The sequence below is a fragment of the Triticum aestivum genome, chromosome 2D (genome assembly GCF_018294505.1).
Source record: "Triticum aestivum cultivar Chinese Spring chromosome 2D, IWGSC CS RefSeq v2.1, whole genome shotgun sequence".
Classification (NCBI taxonomy): Eukaryota; Viridiplantae; Streptophyta; class Magnoliopsida; order Poales; family Poaceae; genus Triticum; species Triticum aestivum.
Window position 1 is genome coordinate 113,152,793 of NC_057799.1, and position 15,419 is coordinate 113,168,211.

The window sequence follows — 15,419 nt, forward strand, 5'->3', positions numbered from 1 at the left end:
TTATTTTGTTAATCCAAATATTCATGTTCATATAACCAAATTTTATTGAAATATAGGCTGAACGGCCAGAATGTGCCCCAAACCGGAAGCTCTTCCTAGCACTAAATGGCCGGCCTAGGTACTCACTCGGTGCGCCCCTCCTATGCGAATCAACGACAATTCACCGCAGCAAGCAGCAAATAGAAAACGCGAGAAAATTCTGACAAGAAAGCCAACCCTATAACAAAAAATGCAGACACAAAGCCCAACCCAAATACCAGGGAAAATACAAACAAAAAGCAAGCCCAAGCACCAAGGAGAAGCCTTCGAGACAAGGATAACGTCCAAAAATCCTATGTATCGCTCACTGCGAGCGTTATGGCTCTGATCGCCCACTATAGTAGGAAGACGGGCCGGCCCCTTAGAACTGAAGCGAAGCGGGTGTCACGACTGGTTTAAGAACCTTCTGGAAGATTCTTGACGGGTTTTGACAACCTTCTAGAAGGTTTCTGAAACATTTTTCTTTCCTGTTTTTTTTGCAGTTTTCCTATTTTTTGTATTAAGTGTTATTTTTTATGTTTGTTTATTTTTCTTTATTTTTTTCAAAACTTACAAATTTAAAAAGATGTTCAATTTTTTAAATTTTGTTGTCATATTTAAAAACTGTTCTTGTGTTCAAAATGTCCAGGGCACTGTAAAAAATGTTCACATTTTTCAAAAAACATTCAAATTTAAAACTGTTCCCTAATTAAACATTTGTTCACCTACTCCAAAAATATTCACATTCGAAAAATATTCGGATTTCAATTTTATGGTTTTTCCTGTTATTTAATTTGCTAAAATTCACAAATTTTATAAATGTTTCCATTTTAAAAAAATTGTTCACTTATTCAACAGTAGTTTGTGTTTTTAGAAATTTGCTAGGAGTTTCAGAAAAATGTTCCCATTTAAAAAAACACATATTCAAAAAATATTTGCATTCTCAAAAGTTTTCCGGAGGTTCAAAAATTGTTCATACATTCAAAAAATTCTCAGGGAATTTCAAATAATGTTCAAGTTTTTCGAAACTGGTTCAGAATTTCCAAAAATGTTCCCTTTTTTAATTTACTAGTAAATATGTCCTTGCGTTGCAACGGGAGAAATATCGCACAACAAATATGTCCGTGAACCATGCCAGTCATGGTTAAAACTTAAACAACTAATCTCATCTAGAAGAAATTTCCTCTTTTATAATTATATCTACAAGCTACTCTGTACTGAGCAAACGTATGATGGAATGGGTGAAGACATTTTCTCCTTTTATAATTATATCTGCAAGCTACCCAGGCATTCTCATGAATAATTGCATTTGAAAAAATAGGGACTAAAGCAGCTAAATATGAATGTTTCATAAAATCATTTGAACCTAGCTTTTATTTAAGTGCCTTTTCAAATTCCTTTCAAACATTTCTCTAAAATCCCACGCCTTTTCTACTTCAATATAGACCTCCAAACCTTTCCCTTAATTATTTCTGCATTTATCATAGCTCCACCAAAAATATCAACATTTTTGGAAATTCAAATGAGTCTGAATTCAACTCTTCCAAAGTGGGTGTAACTTTTTTATTTGGGCTAAGTATAAATCTAGACTCCATGTAAAAAGGTTCAACATTTTCTAAAATCTCTGGCTATTTGTTTTGTTCTCTTTTCCCTCTCTCCAATTTCCTTTTTAAGGCAACCATCTCTCTAATTTTTGTAAATGGGAAATGGAAATAAAGAGAAGAGAGGGAGAGAGCACAGAAGTAGCACATGGGCCGGCCCACCTAACCTGTTGCGGCCTAAGGCTCAGGTCGGCCTCCTCCTATAACCCTCTCTCGCTCGCTCCCTCGTTCGCCGCTACCTAGAGACGCTCGCACGCAAAGCGCCCAACCCCCACGCGATCCCCTCTCCCTCACCCTCTCCTTTGTTTTCCCTGGTGCTCGATCCCCTGCCGCTGTCGGCCATTTAATCCGACCGTCGCCGCTTCCACTGCCGCCCACACGGCTTGGCCGCCTCCTGCCCGAGCGCCTCTCGCTCCTCGCCCCCAACTCGTGTCCTCGTCGCTAGACCGCCTAGATTCGGCCGCCTGCTGACCGCCATAGTGTGCAGTGGCTCAGTCGCTCGACAGATCTGGCGGCGGTGATTGGAGATGCTGCTTCGCGTTCGTCGGTCGGTTGCGTATGGGGGGTCCTGGCGGCCGAGTGCTCAGGGTCATCCTTGGCTGCATGCTACCGACGTTGTTGGTGTCAACAACAGGTCTTCTGCCCGGAGCTATCAATCTTGAATCTTTTTCTGTATCCTCTCGGCAGTGTCTCGAGCTTTCTATTAGGCTGGGCACCCCATACTGCTTTTTGTTGAATTATGCACCTCTCCTCTTTGATTGTTTGTTGGCTTGTTGGTTCTTGCAATTTGGAACGTATATAAGTTGCTAGGATTTGATGTACAGTGTCGGGGTGGGACTATTAATTCGAAATTGAAAATTGTGCACAATAAGTTGGTAAATTAAAAATTTGTGGAGACGGCCCAGGCGGGCCTAGCCAGGCCCATCTGAGCGACGGACAAACAAGAAAATTGAAGGTAGCGTACGAGCAGAAGCAAATCTGGAGTGCGGGTTGAATAACAAAAACCATATGGGCTTTTATGCAAAATTACGCGACAGTGAACCAGGGAAGCACTGCGTGCTTTATTAATAGGTTTAATAATTTTATTCACTTATTCAGAAAATTTCCTAGGTTCAAAACATGTTCGAAATTTTCAAAAAAATCGGTATTTTAAAAAATGTTCCGCTTTCAAATTTTGTTCACAAATTATAAAGTTGTTCATGATTTTTCAAAATTTATTCAGGTTCTTGGAAGCTTTTCGAATTTGTGAATATTTTCAATTTACCATCATTTTAAAATTTCATGAACAATTTTTTAATCCATGAACTTTTTTTGAATTTACGACCTCTTTCAAATTCGTGAGTTTTTTTGAATTTGTCAACTTTTTAAAATTCATAAACAATTTTCAAATTAGTGAAAAAAGTAGAAGGAAAAATCAAAACATTTTTTTGAGGAAAAAAAACGTGAATGAGCAGGTGAGCAACAACTAGCGAGTGAGGCGGCTCAATGGGCCGGCCCACCATGTTAGCGGTCAAGTGGGGGATGTACGCGACACGAGCCATATTGCTTGCAGTGAGCAATACCTAGCAGCGCCCGGATCGACCACATGCGGGCGAGCTCGTTGGGGCCTTACCGATGCGCTGACTTCATTCTCCAGGGAGGGGCGAAACCGAGGCGTCGCCGTGCCTGTTACGTGAAGCAACTGAGTGAAGCTAATCCACCAGGAAAAAAACAATCATCGGTTTGTGGAAGCATTCATGGTTGCTAATGTGCGCCACTTTCCAGCGGCAATTAATGGAGGTATGTGTTTCAATTTCTAAAAACTGAGTTGCTTTTGTATATATACTCCGTCGCCTGACACTCGGTCGTACGAGCAGGCTAGCAGCAGAGAAGGAGACACAAAGAGAGATGCAACAATGAGCGTCGGGCCTCACCTCTCTGGCAACAAAGTCAAACTAGGTGCATCTTTGCCGCCATTATCTACGATCGTAACCCATCGGGTCTCGTCCTCTGCCTCCAGCTCGCCTGGCAACGGAGAATTCGTTGACGTGTTTGTGTCTCGATTCGCCTCTGGCGATGCGCTTTCCTCCCATCCCAGCACACCTGCAAGGTAGCATTGCATGTCTTCACATGGCTGTGGAAGACAAGGTGTTCTAATTAGGATTGGGGTGAGGTGGGTCCAACCATGCCTCCACTTGTAAATATGTGTTTCACGATTGGCCATGGATTTCCCCTTCTCAATTTTTTAGCCCTGGACACCTTCCTTCCTGCTAGGTGGACTCCCTTCTGTGCCTCCTCCTATTGTTGCATTCTACATTCGCACTTGTGGGCATCATACCGAAAATATTAAGAGGTACAAATATTGTTCCACCTGTACGACAATAACAGGTCATATGTGTGTGAGAATACATTTATATGTATTTCCATCCTCCCCCTTCCTTGTTATGTTTATAGACCAATGTTCTTGCATGTATCCCCTTTCAAACATCCTGGAGGATCATGTCAAAACACATAATATTCAAGTAGGAGACTTTTTTTGAGGTAATGGGCAGCTGCGCCCTTTTATTCATTCATAGCTGATTCATTACATATAATGGTCCTGATTACATCAGGGAACTCATTAATCCACCAGGACCAAACATCATTCTCCGCCGATTTGGCCAGAACATGTGCCGCCTCATTACAAGAACGATTGACATGAATAAGACTACAGGATACAAACTTTGTAGCACATTTTCTAATATCATGGACTATGGCTCCAGTAGGGGACCTATCAAAACCTAAACCCTTGATCTTATTGATCAATGATAAACAATCAGATGCTACCATGATCTTCCTCATACCAGTGTTATTGGCAAGGATTAAGGCTTGCTGAAGTGCCATGGCTTCTGCTACTTCAGGAATCTGAACTCTTTCAAAGTAACCTCTGTTCGCCACCTGCACCCTTCCCCGGTGATCACGTATCACCACTCCAAAGCCCGCTCTTGCAGATTGGGAGAAGATCGCTGCATCCACATTGACGAGCATCAACCCCTCCGACGGCGGAGACCAGCTTTGGTTCGACTTCAAGGTCTCACGTCTAATGGAAGTGGTCGAGCTGAAAGAATGCATATTAATAAATTCAACATAAGCTTTGATCTTTCCCACCATACGAAGAGGATGAATTAAAGCCTCACCATTACGGTAGGCATTTCTATTCTCCCATATGTGCCATATAGCCACTGCCATAATCATAGAGTGAAAATCTGTAGCGTTTTGTTTCCAATCTAACAGCCATTGCCTAATGTGGGTTAAACTTTTCAGTTTCAAGCAAAGACCATATTCTTTCTTGAGCTCTTTCTAGATTTCTCTAACATAGTGGCAGAGCAAAAAGCAATGCTCAACAGTTTCCTCCCTATTACAGAAATGACAATCATACCTTGTGGGGATCGATCTCACTTGAAGTTGGGTGCCTGTGGGGAGACAATTATGAGCCAACCTCCACATAATTACTTTCATTTTATTTGGGCATTGAATTTGCCATAGTTTCCTCCAACTTTTCTCCATGCTCTTCTGATCTGAAAAAGCTCCCTTCCCATTTGCACTTCTGTCTCTCCAGAAATTTAGTGTTCTCACAAAATTATATGCTGATCTCACTGTGTAAACACCATCTTTTGTGTGGGGCCATGAAGCAAAATCTGGGCATCCTTCTATACTCAATGGTATGCTAAGAATTTTCTCCGCTATGTTCTCTGGAACAATGTTTCTAACAGTTTCTTCCTTCCAGTTGTGTTCCCCTTCAATTATCAAGGAACTCACCATATCATTATCACTTCTAAGGGAAATATGTTGTAGAGTTCTTGGAGTAATGCCAGGGATCCAATTATCTTCATATGTATGTATTTTGTTTCCATCTCCCACCCTCCATAATAGGCTATCCTGCAACACTTTTCTCCCATACATTAGACTGCGCCAAGTATATGAAGATGACCTCGGGCATTTAGCTGTCCAAAAATCCCCTTCTGGATAGTATCTTCCTTTTAGTACCTTGGCACACAATGAATTAGCATTTGTTAATAGGCGCCAACATTGTTTTCCCAACAAAGCTTGGTTGAATATTGCCAAGTCTCTAAAGCCCATGCCACCTAAATATTTTGGTGAGGATAACCACTTCCAAGATCTCCAATGCAGTTTCCTTCTCCCATTTTCTACACCCCACCAGAAGTTGGAAATAGGTCTTTTCATCTTTTCACATACACAAATAGGAATCTAAAAACAACTCATTACATAAGTTGGCATTGCTTGTGCGACTGATTTTAACAGAACTTCTTTCCCAGCCCTTGACAGAGGCCTATCGCTCCATCCATTGAGTTTTTTCCAAAGTCGACCAGTGAGAAAGCTAAAGCTGTTCGTTGGTGATCGTCCCACCCAGGTCGGCATACCAAGATAAGTAGCTTGTAGTGTATCATATTGGATTTCCATCTTCTACTTTACCCTTTCCTTTATTTTCTCATTACAATGGGTGCCAAAAAAATATAGACGATTTTCGAGTATTGATCTTCTGTCCAGACCCGTCGCAATAAGTTTGAATAGCTGATTTAAGAGTATCAATACTCCTATCATCTACTTTAGTAAAGAACACGCTGTCATCGGCAAAAAGGAGATGGGAGATAGGAGGGCCATTTCTACCATTTCAAATCCCTTTCAATTCTCCAGAAGCTTCCTTTTGCTGCAATAAACAAGATAAGCCTTCAACGCACAACAAGAAAAGGTAGGGGCTAATTGGATCCCCTTGCTTAATGCCTCTAGTGGGTTTAAGAGGTTGAGTTAACTCTCCATTAACTTTAACTGCATATTTCACAGAAATTACACATCTCATTACCATCTCAACCCATTTATCATTAAAGCCCATTTTCAATAATATACCCTTGAGGTAGTTCCACTCCACCCTATCATAGGCCTTTGTCATATCGATTTTAAGTGCAATGAAGGGGTGCTTGACTTTCTGCTTTCTAATTGTGTGGATACATTCATAAGCTATAAGGACATTATCTGTAATTAGTCTTCCTAGCACAAAAGCACTCTGTTGTTCAGAGATTATATCCGGCAAATAAAGTTTGAGTCGATTAGCTATAACTTTGGAAGCAATTTTATATATAACGTTGCACAAACTTATTGGCCGAAAATTAGAGAGCATGTCAGGGGAGTTTACTTTTGGGATTAAGACAATTACCGAATCATTGAAGCCATCTGGAATTTCTGATCCCAAAAGAAAACCCTTCACTGCTGCACAAACATCTTCTTCTATCAGCTCCCAATGTCTTTGGTAAAATAGTGTAGGGAATCTGTCGGGTCCAGGAGCCTTGGTGGGGCCCATCTGGAATAGTGCGGTCCTAATTTTGTCATTTGTATATTCTCGGCAAAGCGCTTCATTGATTTCTTCATTCACTTTAGGAGGAATTGCTTCCAGTACTGCATCTAATGAGGTACAAGGTTCAGAGGTGAATAAATTAGCATAAAACTCATATACCATACTCTTAATCCCTTCACGATCTTCACATCTTGTTCCGTCAGCTCTCTTCAAGAAATTAATTAAATTTGTTCTTCTCCTAGCTGAAGCTCGGGCATGGAAAAATGAGGTGTTGTGATCCCCCTCCCGCAGCCAATCAACCCTTGAGCGCTGACGTGCCATAATTTCTTCTCTCTCAAATAGATCACATAACCGTTTTTCAATCTGCTTGTCTTGACCAGAACTATCCGTCACCAAATTGTTCCTTCTAATATCATCAAGGCATTTCTCAAGTCTTCTAATCTCTTTTTTTATATGTCCAAACGATGTCCTGCTCCAGGTATGGATAGATTTAGATAATTTATTAAGTGCAGACCAAGTGTTGTTTAGGGAAGGAGCATCATCTTTCAGAATTTTCCAGTTTTCCTCTATCATTTCATTATAATCCGGAGCCTTCATCCATGCAGCTTCAAATCTGAAAGAATGATTCACTGGGCTGGTAGCAATCTGGTCACCACTACTTGCTATTGTTATCAATATTGCATAGTGATCTGAAGATGTAGTGATAATATTCTCTACGGAGCAATTATCAAATCTTCTGAGGAACTCCCCGTTTGCCAAAGCTCGATTTAGTCTAACTCTTATGCTCGTCCCACCATGCTGTCGGTTAGACCATGTAAATTTAGGGCCAATATACCCAAGGTCCACAAGTCCACATACATCTAGGAAATCTCTAAACAAAGCCATATGATTCTCATCTCTGTCTCTAAAGCCCATGTGCTCATTCCCATGTAAAGCTTCATTAAAATCACCAGCACATATCCATGATCCATTCCATTGGGTCTTCAAGAATCTAAGTCTATCCCAAAAAATGTGCCTCAATTCCTTCTTTGGTTATCCATATACCAATGTTGTACGCCATTCAACTCCATTTTCTGTTTTGACTCTAATATCCATCAGTTGCATGGAGTACGCTTTTAGAGACACTGAGATAGAGGCGGACCAATAGAGGGCCAGCCCACCACTCAATCCGTCACTACTGACTACAAAAGCTCCCGAGTAACCCAATGCCCACATTAGGTTACGAGCTCTTGAATCCCTCATTCTCGTCTTGGATAGAAAGAGGAGGGAGGGGCGGTATTTATTAACGAGCCATTTCAGCTCGCCAACTGTCGCGTCCGTCCCCAGGCCGCGACAGTTCCAGCACAAGAATCTCATGGCGTGTGGCGGGGCTGCCCTATGGCCACCTCTGCCTGATCCGCCGATCCTGATGGTAATTTCTCAGAGTCCTTTTTCTGCTTCTTGTGAGTTTCCGAGAAACATACATCTCCGCCTGGAAAGGCAGTCAGAAGTGGGCATCCTGCATTATTGTTTAGTCCTCCAATTATAGGGGCGAGATTATTTGTTTCTAGCACCAATTTCTCCTCAGAGTTCACAACTTGACTCTTTGGCCTGTAGACTTTTAATTGTTTCCTCTTCTGTCCAACCACTCTATTCGTGGTAGGCTGCAAAAGGAAAGGCTCATTGCTTGCCTCACCATATCTTACTTTGTCTTTCTACTTATAATCAAGTTCCTTCTCTATCAACGGAGAAATGGTGCCGTCCTGCATCTCTTTTATATCTGAGTCCTTTTCCTCCGAGTTACTTCTTGGAGATCTTTGAGCAGCATTGTTCTTCTCTCTACAATGAGAGATTTTGTCACTAGACTGTGAACTCTGTCCTGACCATGAAGTAAAATTATTTTTCCTTTTGTCATCCTTCACGCACAACCTGTCGGCATTATAAGGAAGTTTACCATCCTCATCTCTCTCTCCCGGGGTTGGACATTCTAGAGAAGAATGGCCAATGATGCCACAGGAGAAGCAATAGTGTGGAATTCTTTAATATTGCACTTCATACCTCTCATAAGACTTGATCTAATATGCAAAGAGATTAATTGATGATAGCAACAGACGCGTACTTAATGTATATTTTTCACAAGGAGATAGCTTTTTAATCATCTACTTGCCAGATAGCAAACTCTTTATAGGTGCAACATATTGATTTTGTAAGACTGAAGTCATGTTGTAAGTCAAATAAGTACCTTCTAAATTTCCATCTTAGCAATTTATTTCATGTTGTAAGTCAAATAACTACCTTCTACACCATCTCTTAAATTTCATAGGGGTGCTAAGGTACCAACCGGGCATCAACTTAATTGATGTTGTAGGTCTGAAGTCATGCTACCCTACTTAGCTTTCCTTTTCTGCAATTTTCTTTTCCTCTTCTCAAGTTTAAGCAATTGACAGAAAACAAATGTCTATAAATGACGGAGCCGGCAAATTATATACTCCCTCCGTCCGATAATGTAAGATGTTTTTTTATACTACACTATTGTCAAAAAAAGGTCTTACATTATGGGACAGGAGGAGTAGCACAATATACAATAGTCCAACACCATCTTCAATTTATGTTGCTATTATCACCATTCGAAATTTAATTTTGCTCATCATAGTGAGTATTTTGCCCCAAAACCATGTGGTCCATTTTCAAGTATATATAAGTACACATGAAACGCACCACATAGGTGTGTAATGCAAAGACAATGCATGCCGACTTTTAGGTTAGATTGTGTATCTCATCTCCAAGTTGTTAATATGGGGTTTTCTATTTTGATATCTCATATTATATCTATCATTTCATTTTTGAGATTGTGATGCACCAAAAATCTTTTTAAGCAATATGGTTCGGTGCCTATTGTTCTCCAAGGTTGTAGTCGTAAAAAAATTTGGTTGTCATGATGGCCGTGATTTTAGAAATCCAATTACCTGAGATTACAATTCCTACCGTTGAAGCTTGAGTCTGTGATATTCATTTTGTTTCTTTTGCAGATTGTTCAACATAAACCCTTCGGCATATGTTGGTATTCTGAACATATTGAGACATCAAGACATCAAGTCAAAACATTCCATACTACAATCGGTTTAGGTTTAGGTTTATGATGGATATGAGTGGATTCAGCCGACGGTAGTGGTCTTCAGAGTTTCTGCAAATCCTTGTCGATGTTTTCTTCTTCGGGGGCGGCGATAGCTTTGCAGATGGCTGTCGTGGGTATCTCCTAGTCTGCATCAATGACTTCTCAACCTGCTTCTATAGGTTTCTGGGTTTAAAAAAGTTTGCTCCTTCGGGGCGGAAGCCCGGACAATGGCGGATCCAGGACGGGGGGAGGGGGGTGCTGGGCCTGGGGCGTGAGGATGAACTACTTCGTCTACTGTAGAATACTGCACACTGTAGCGACACCGTAGAGGCCACTGTAGCAGCCTGGGCCCTGGGCTTGGCCCAATCCTGGGTCCGCCCCTGAGCCTAGATGCAACATTGAGTTATGCTCACAGCGCGCCGATGGATGCAGAAGGAAGAAGACTTCGGCACCCCAAATTTTTTGATGTAATTTTATCTTTTTGTATGAGTGTGTTTATAAGGATCTACGATACTTAATATATGCATGAGTTTGCGCCTTTTCGGGGGAAAAATCACTCCAAGAAAAATAGTGGCACGTCATCCTGTCTTGCTAACTCTGTTTGCCGTTGGCACTCGGGATCGCGGCGGAGCAATTCCCTTCCTTCTCTCCCGGGACCGAGCGGATAACACCCACATGGCCACGATCCTGCCCTGCACCCAGTCGACAAACGCCCACCCGCATTTCCACCAGCGGCCCCACTATGGCCACCTGCTCCATCCAAACGCCAGGTCCACGCGACGGATCACCATATCCACAACTCCATGGACAACCGCCTACACCTCCCACACCGTACCCCGCCACGATTCCCCGTTTCTGCCCGGTCTCTTCCCGCCACTCGCCGCAACTGCAACCGCAACCCCCATGCGCGTCCACGCCGCCCGCCTCCTCGTCCCCGCGCCTCCCACGCCCCGCCGCCATGCCACCCTCCGGTTCGCCGTCTCCGCCGCGGCGACATCGGCGAACGTGAACCAGGCCGACAAGCAGGCCGTCATCGTCGGCGGCGGGCTCGCGGGCCTCGCGGCGGCCACCCACCTGGCCGCCCTCTCCGTGCCGTTCACGCTGCTGGAGGCCTCGGACCGCGTCGGCGGCCGCGTCGCCACCGACGAGGTCGACGGGTACCTGCTCGACCGGGGCTTCCAGATCTTCCTCACCGCGTACCCGGAGTGCCAGCGCCTCCTCGACTTCCAGGCGCTGCGCCTCCAGCCGTTCTTCCCCGGCGCGCTCGTGTACCTCGGCGCCGGTGAGGGCGGGGCGCCGTTCCACTTGCTCTCCGACCCGTTCCGCTTCCCCATCCGCTCCCTCTCTTCGGTCTTCTCCCCCGTCGGCACCCTTCCCGACAAGCTCCTCGTCGGCATCACCCGGCTCCGAGCGGCCGCCACCCCGGACGACGTCATCCTCTCATCGCCGGAGACGACCACCGCGAGGCACCTGGAGAAGCTCGGGTTCTCGCCGTCCATCGTGGAGCGGTTCCTGCGGCCGTTCCTCGCCGGGATATTCTTCGACCCGGCGCTCGACACGTCGTCCCGCCTCTTCGAGCTCGTGTTCAAGCGCCTCGCCCTTGGTGACAACGCCCTGCCGGAGGCCGGCATCGGCGCCATCGCCGGGCAGCTCGCGGACCGCCTCCCCGCGGGCTCCGTTCGCCTCAACGCCCGCGCCGCCGCCATCGACCCGTCGTCCGGAGTGACGCTCGACACCGGCGAGACCGTGTCCGGCGAGCTCGGCGTCATCGTCGCGGTCGAGCAGCCGGAAGCCGAGAAGCTCCTGCCGCAGCTACCCGCGAGACCCAAGAACAAGAAGGCGGCCGAGAGGAGCACCGTGTGCCTCTACTTCTCCGCGGACCGCGCGGCGGTGCAAGAACCCGTGCTGCTCCTGAACGGGTCGGGCAAGGGGATCGTGAACAACATGTTCTTCGCGACCAACGTGGCGCCGTCGTACGCGCCGGCGGGGAAGGTGCTGGTGTCTGTGTCGCTCGTGGGCTCCTTCGCCGGCCGGGAGGACGCGGAGCTGACCGGCGAGGTTGTCCGGGAGCTCGGCGGGTGGTTCGGGGCGGGGGAGGTGGCGTCGTGGGCGCACCTGAGGACGTACCGCATCGGCTTCGCGCAGCCGGACCAGACGCCGCCCACGGAGCCAGCGGGGCGGGACCCCAGGGCCGGCGACGGCGTGTACGTGTGCGGCGACCACTGGTGCTCCGCCACGTTCGACGGCGCGATGGTGTCCGGGAGGAGGGCGGCCGAGGCCCTGGCCAAGGATGGGGGGCTGTCCCAATCCTTGAGCTGAGGAAAATAGCTTCTGTGCGCGAGGATTTCCATACTGTTCGAGTGGCAAGGCAAAAGGCACGTCCGAGCACATCTCTGGTTTCTGTAAATGTTAGTTCGAACGGAAATATTTTTTTGTCACGAAACACGTCTCATTATGGTTGTGTTGGGTACTTATTTCTATGACAAAAATTATGATAAAAATGGGCTTTTCGTCCTAGACGAGATGACAGCGCACTTGCATAACGTTACTTGGGCGTTCCATGACATAAAAAATCGTGATAGAAGTAAAAGCGAGCTCCGCATCACATGATATGCGGTGGGGTGGTCGGGAAGGGTGGTTTGCGCGTTTTCTCGTATGCATGCGCGTGCAAGCGATCAAGCCCTTCGTATCACTAAACCTGACTGAGCCCTCACATTACTGAACCCCGAACGATCGATGCGAGACTTGATCGTTGCTCGTGCGCAGTAGTTTGCAAGGCCGATCGATCGATGCGAGTCTCTCCCTACCCTGCACCTATGCGCGTGGTGCAAGAAACCTGCATATGTGTGAGTCGTTGTGTGCGATACACGTACATTACTTTCTTTCTCTCTCTCGCGCGCGTGCGCGCATGACGCTTCACCTGTTCTTAGTATGCGTGAGTGTATCGTTGCGAGGAGCCCCTACGTGCGATACATAGAGTCCAGACCAATCGAGTGTTGCGAGGAACACCCACGCGTGATTCGTACAGTTTGACCTAGTTAGTTGCTGCTTGCTCTCTCTCTCTCAAGAGTGGTTGGGTAACGGAAATTGATAGGCGCGGACGAGCGCGCACGCTCCCTGTATGCTACCCATTCAATCTTTTGGGATGTGGGCCGTACGTGGTATTGTTGGGCTTGCAGGGCATCTGTACGTCCACACCGTACTAATGAGCTACTTATATACCGAGCTTGGTCTCGGACGGCCGTTTGTTTCTCACGGCGGGTCATCGCCCCTGCCGTTTACGACTGGCGGCACCGTTACACATGGTGGGAAGCGGCGCTTGTTCGGTCCACCGGCGCATGTCGTTTACTTAGCTACCCCTGCTCACTCGATTCCCTAAATTTGACTGAAGAACCGAAGCTACAGCTCATGGCGAACGCCAACCAAGGTGCAGATCTGATCGCCCTGCCTGTATTCCCCTGCCGCCGGTCGCCCTGCCTGTAGTCCCCTGCCCGGATTGCGGCAGGGTAGTGGTGACATACGTCGCCTGCCGCGGTCAGTTCGCCGGCGAGCGCTTCCCCAGTCGATGGCAGCCGGGACGAGGTGGAATGCGATTTCTGCAGGTGGCAGGAAGCCTACGCAGAGCACCTGGCTTCGCTTGGACCGAGGACACCTCCGCTGGCGCAAATCGATCCAGGCCAGCAGCAAATCGCAGCACCAAATGAAGCTGGGCAGCTGCAGGAGGCAATGCTGGGCAGGCGCTGCAAAAGCATTCAAAAATCAAACTACATGAGTACAGTGCTATATCCCGCCCATGGCAGCCTGATGGAGCGATCCGGAGGCTAGCGGCAGCAAGCAGATATGCCTGGAGACTGTGAGCAGGTGGCAAAGATTGGCTCACTTCAAGTAGTGTAGCAGACTTGATGGTGGCTCACAGTAGAAGGGTAGTAACTACAGGCGTTGTTGGGCGGGCGCTCCAAAAGGATTCAAAAATCAAACTATACGTGCACAGTGCTGGGTCCACGCCCATGCTTGGAGAGAAGAGAGGGTGTGCACTGTGCTGTCGGTCACATCTTTTTTTTTTGACCCATGTCATGAACAGAGGACTCATGAGTGTGTGATTCTCAGCAGTACCTTCTAAGGGTTAGCAGCTGTTTTTTTATTGATTAGCACACATAAGATTAATAGGAAGGAAATGTGACAGCAGCATGAAACCTATCTTTCAACAGTACACCCATTTAAGCAAGGGTATCAGGCAAACACAGTACAATTTTTAGGCCAGGCAAATGCAAATGAGCATGCACGATACAAAGCAGAAGGTAAAATTCAGATGCACTTGCGATGCTTGCATATACACGCATCATGGGTTGCCATGGTTAAGACAAGTACAGATTACTAAGCTGATATACACAATACACATCAGGAAAGTGGCATTGATCAACCAGGATACAGGATACAGTAACAAACTGGGTGCTACTTGACATGCTTTCGTGCTTGCATAGATTTATCACTGATCGATAGCAGGATCATGAGTTGTTTGCTCGGCAACATGTACCACAATCTTAGGATTGTTGCAGGTGTTCTTCCGATGACCTCCCACCCCGCAGATTGAGCATTTCGGTTCTCTCCTTTTCTTTTGAAGCGTGTCCCCTCTCTGTGGACAAGTTGTGCTTTTTTGACCAGGGCCACGGCATATAGTGCAGAACCGTGTTCGTTGCAGGGCACTCGCAGAGGCATGTTCGCGCGTTTCCTTTTTTTTGGTTTGCCCTGAAAATATGAATCCATTGCCAAATGTTGTATTGCGTTTCGAGAAAACAGATACAACATTTTGGGTAATGATTTTAATGTCAACTCACCGAGCATCCACAGACTATTTCTTGCATACATTTGATTCTCTCGACGTTCAGCCTACTTTTTCCATATCTTATACCAAAGCCAATCTCCCACGAATATAGATTATAGAAGTCGTATGCTTCTCCCAATGAATCAAAATTGTATCCAACAGTTGGTACCACGACGGTATCTGTTTTCTTCTCCGCGTATCCTCTTAAGGTTTTTTCAAGGGCACATACACTTCCAGCGCATGGTGTGCGCTCAATAGGGGCTCGCCCAATACGAATCCTGCATCATTATTTAACAGATCATTATTTGACAGAAAATGGGTGCCTGATTTGTACTGAAGAATGCAATGCTCACAAGCAACCCATATAGTAGCATTGCTTTAATGTTGAAGATTTCAATTATTCAGACATGGCTTACCACACTGTTTTCAGTGTTTATGACGATCCAAGACAAACTTACGTTTTGCTCATTTTCTCATCAGGATTTCATTGTTCATACACAAGCAACATGGAGGTGCAGGTTTACTTTCAGATTTCTGAAATTATTAAGAATGAAA

The 15,419-nt window shown here is 45.9% G+C and overlaps 1 protein-coding gene across 1 annotated transcript; it reads left to right on the forward strand.

Moving 5' to 3' along the window:
• Positions 1-10,670: 10,670 nt before the first annotated feature.
• On the forward strand, positions 10,671-12,684 carry LOC123052007 (coproporphyrinogen III oxidase). The gene has a single exon (XM_044475025.1). The coding sequence runs from the start codon at positions 10,718-10,720 to the stop codon at positions 12,359-12,361; it is 1,644 nt and encodes a 547-aa protein (XP_044330960.1). The 5' UTR covers positions 10,671-10,717; the 3' UTR covers positions 12,362-12,684.
• The last annotated feature ends 2,735 nt before the right edge of the window (positions 12,685-15,419 follow it).

Bases quoted from the DNA above. Each gene is read 5' to 3' on its own strand.
- LOC123052007 (XM_044475025.1), top strand. From the start codon at position 10,718: ATGGCCACGATCCTGCCCTGCACCCAGTCGACAAACGCCCACCCGCAT.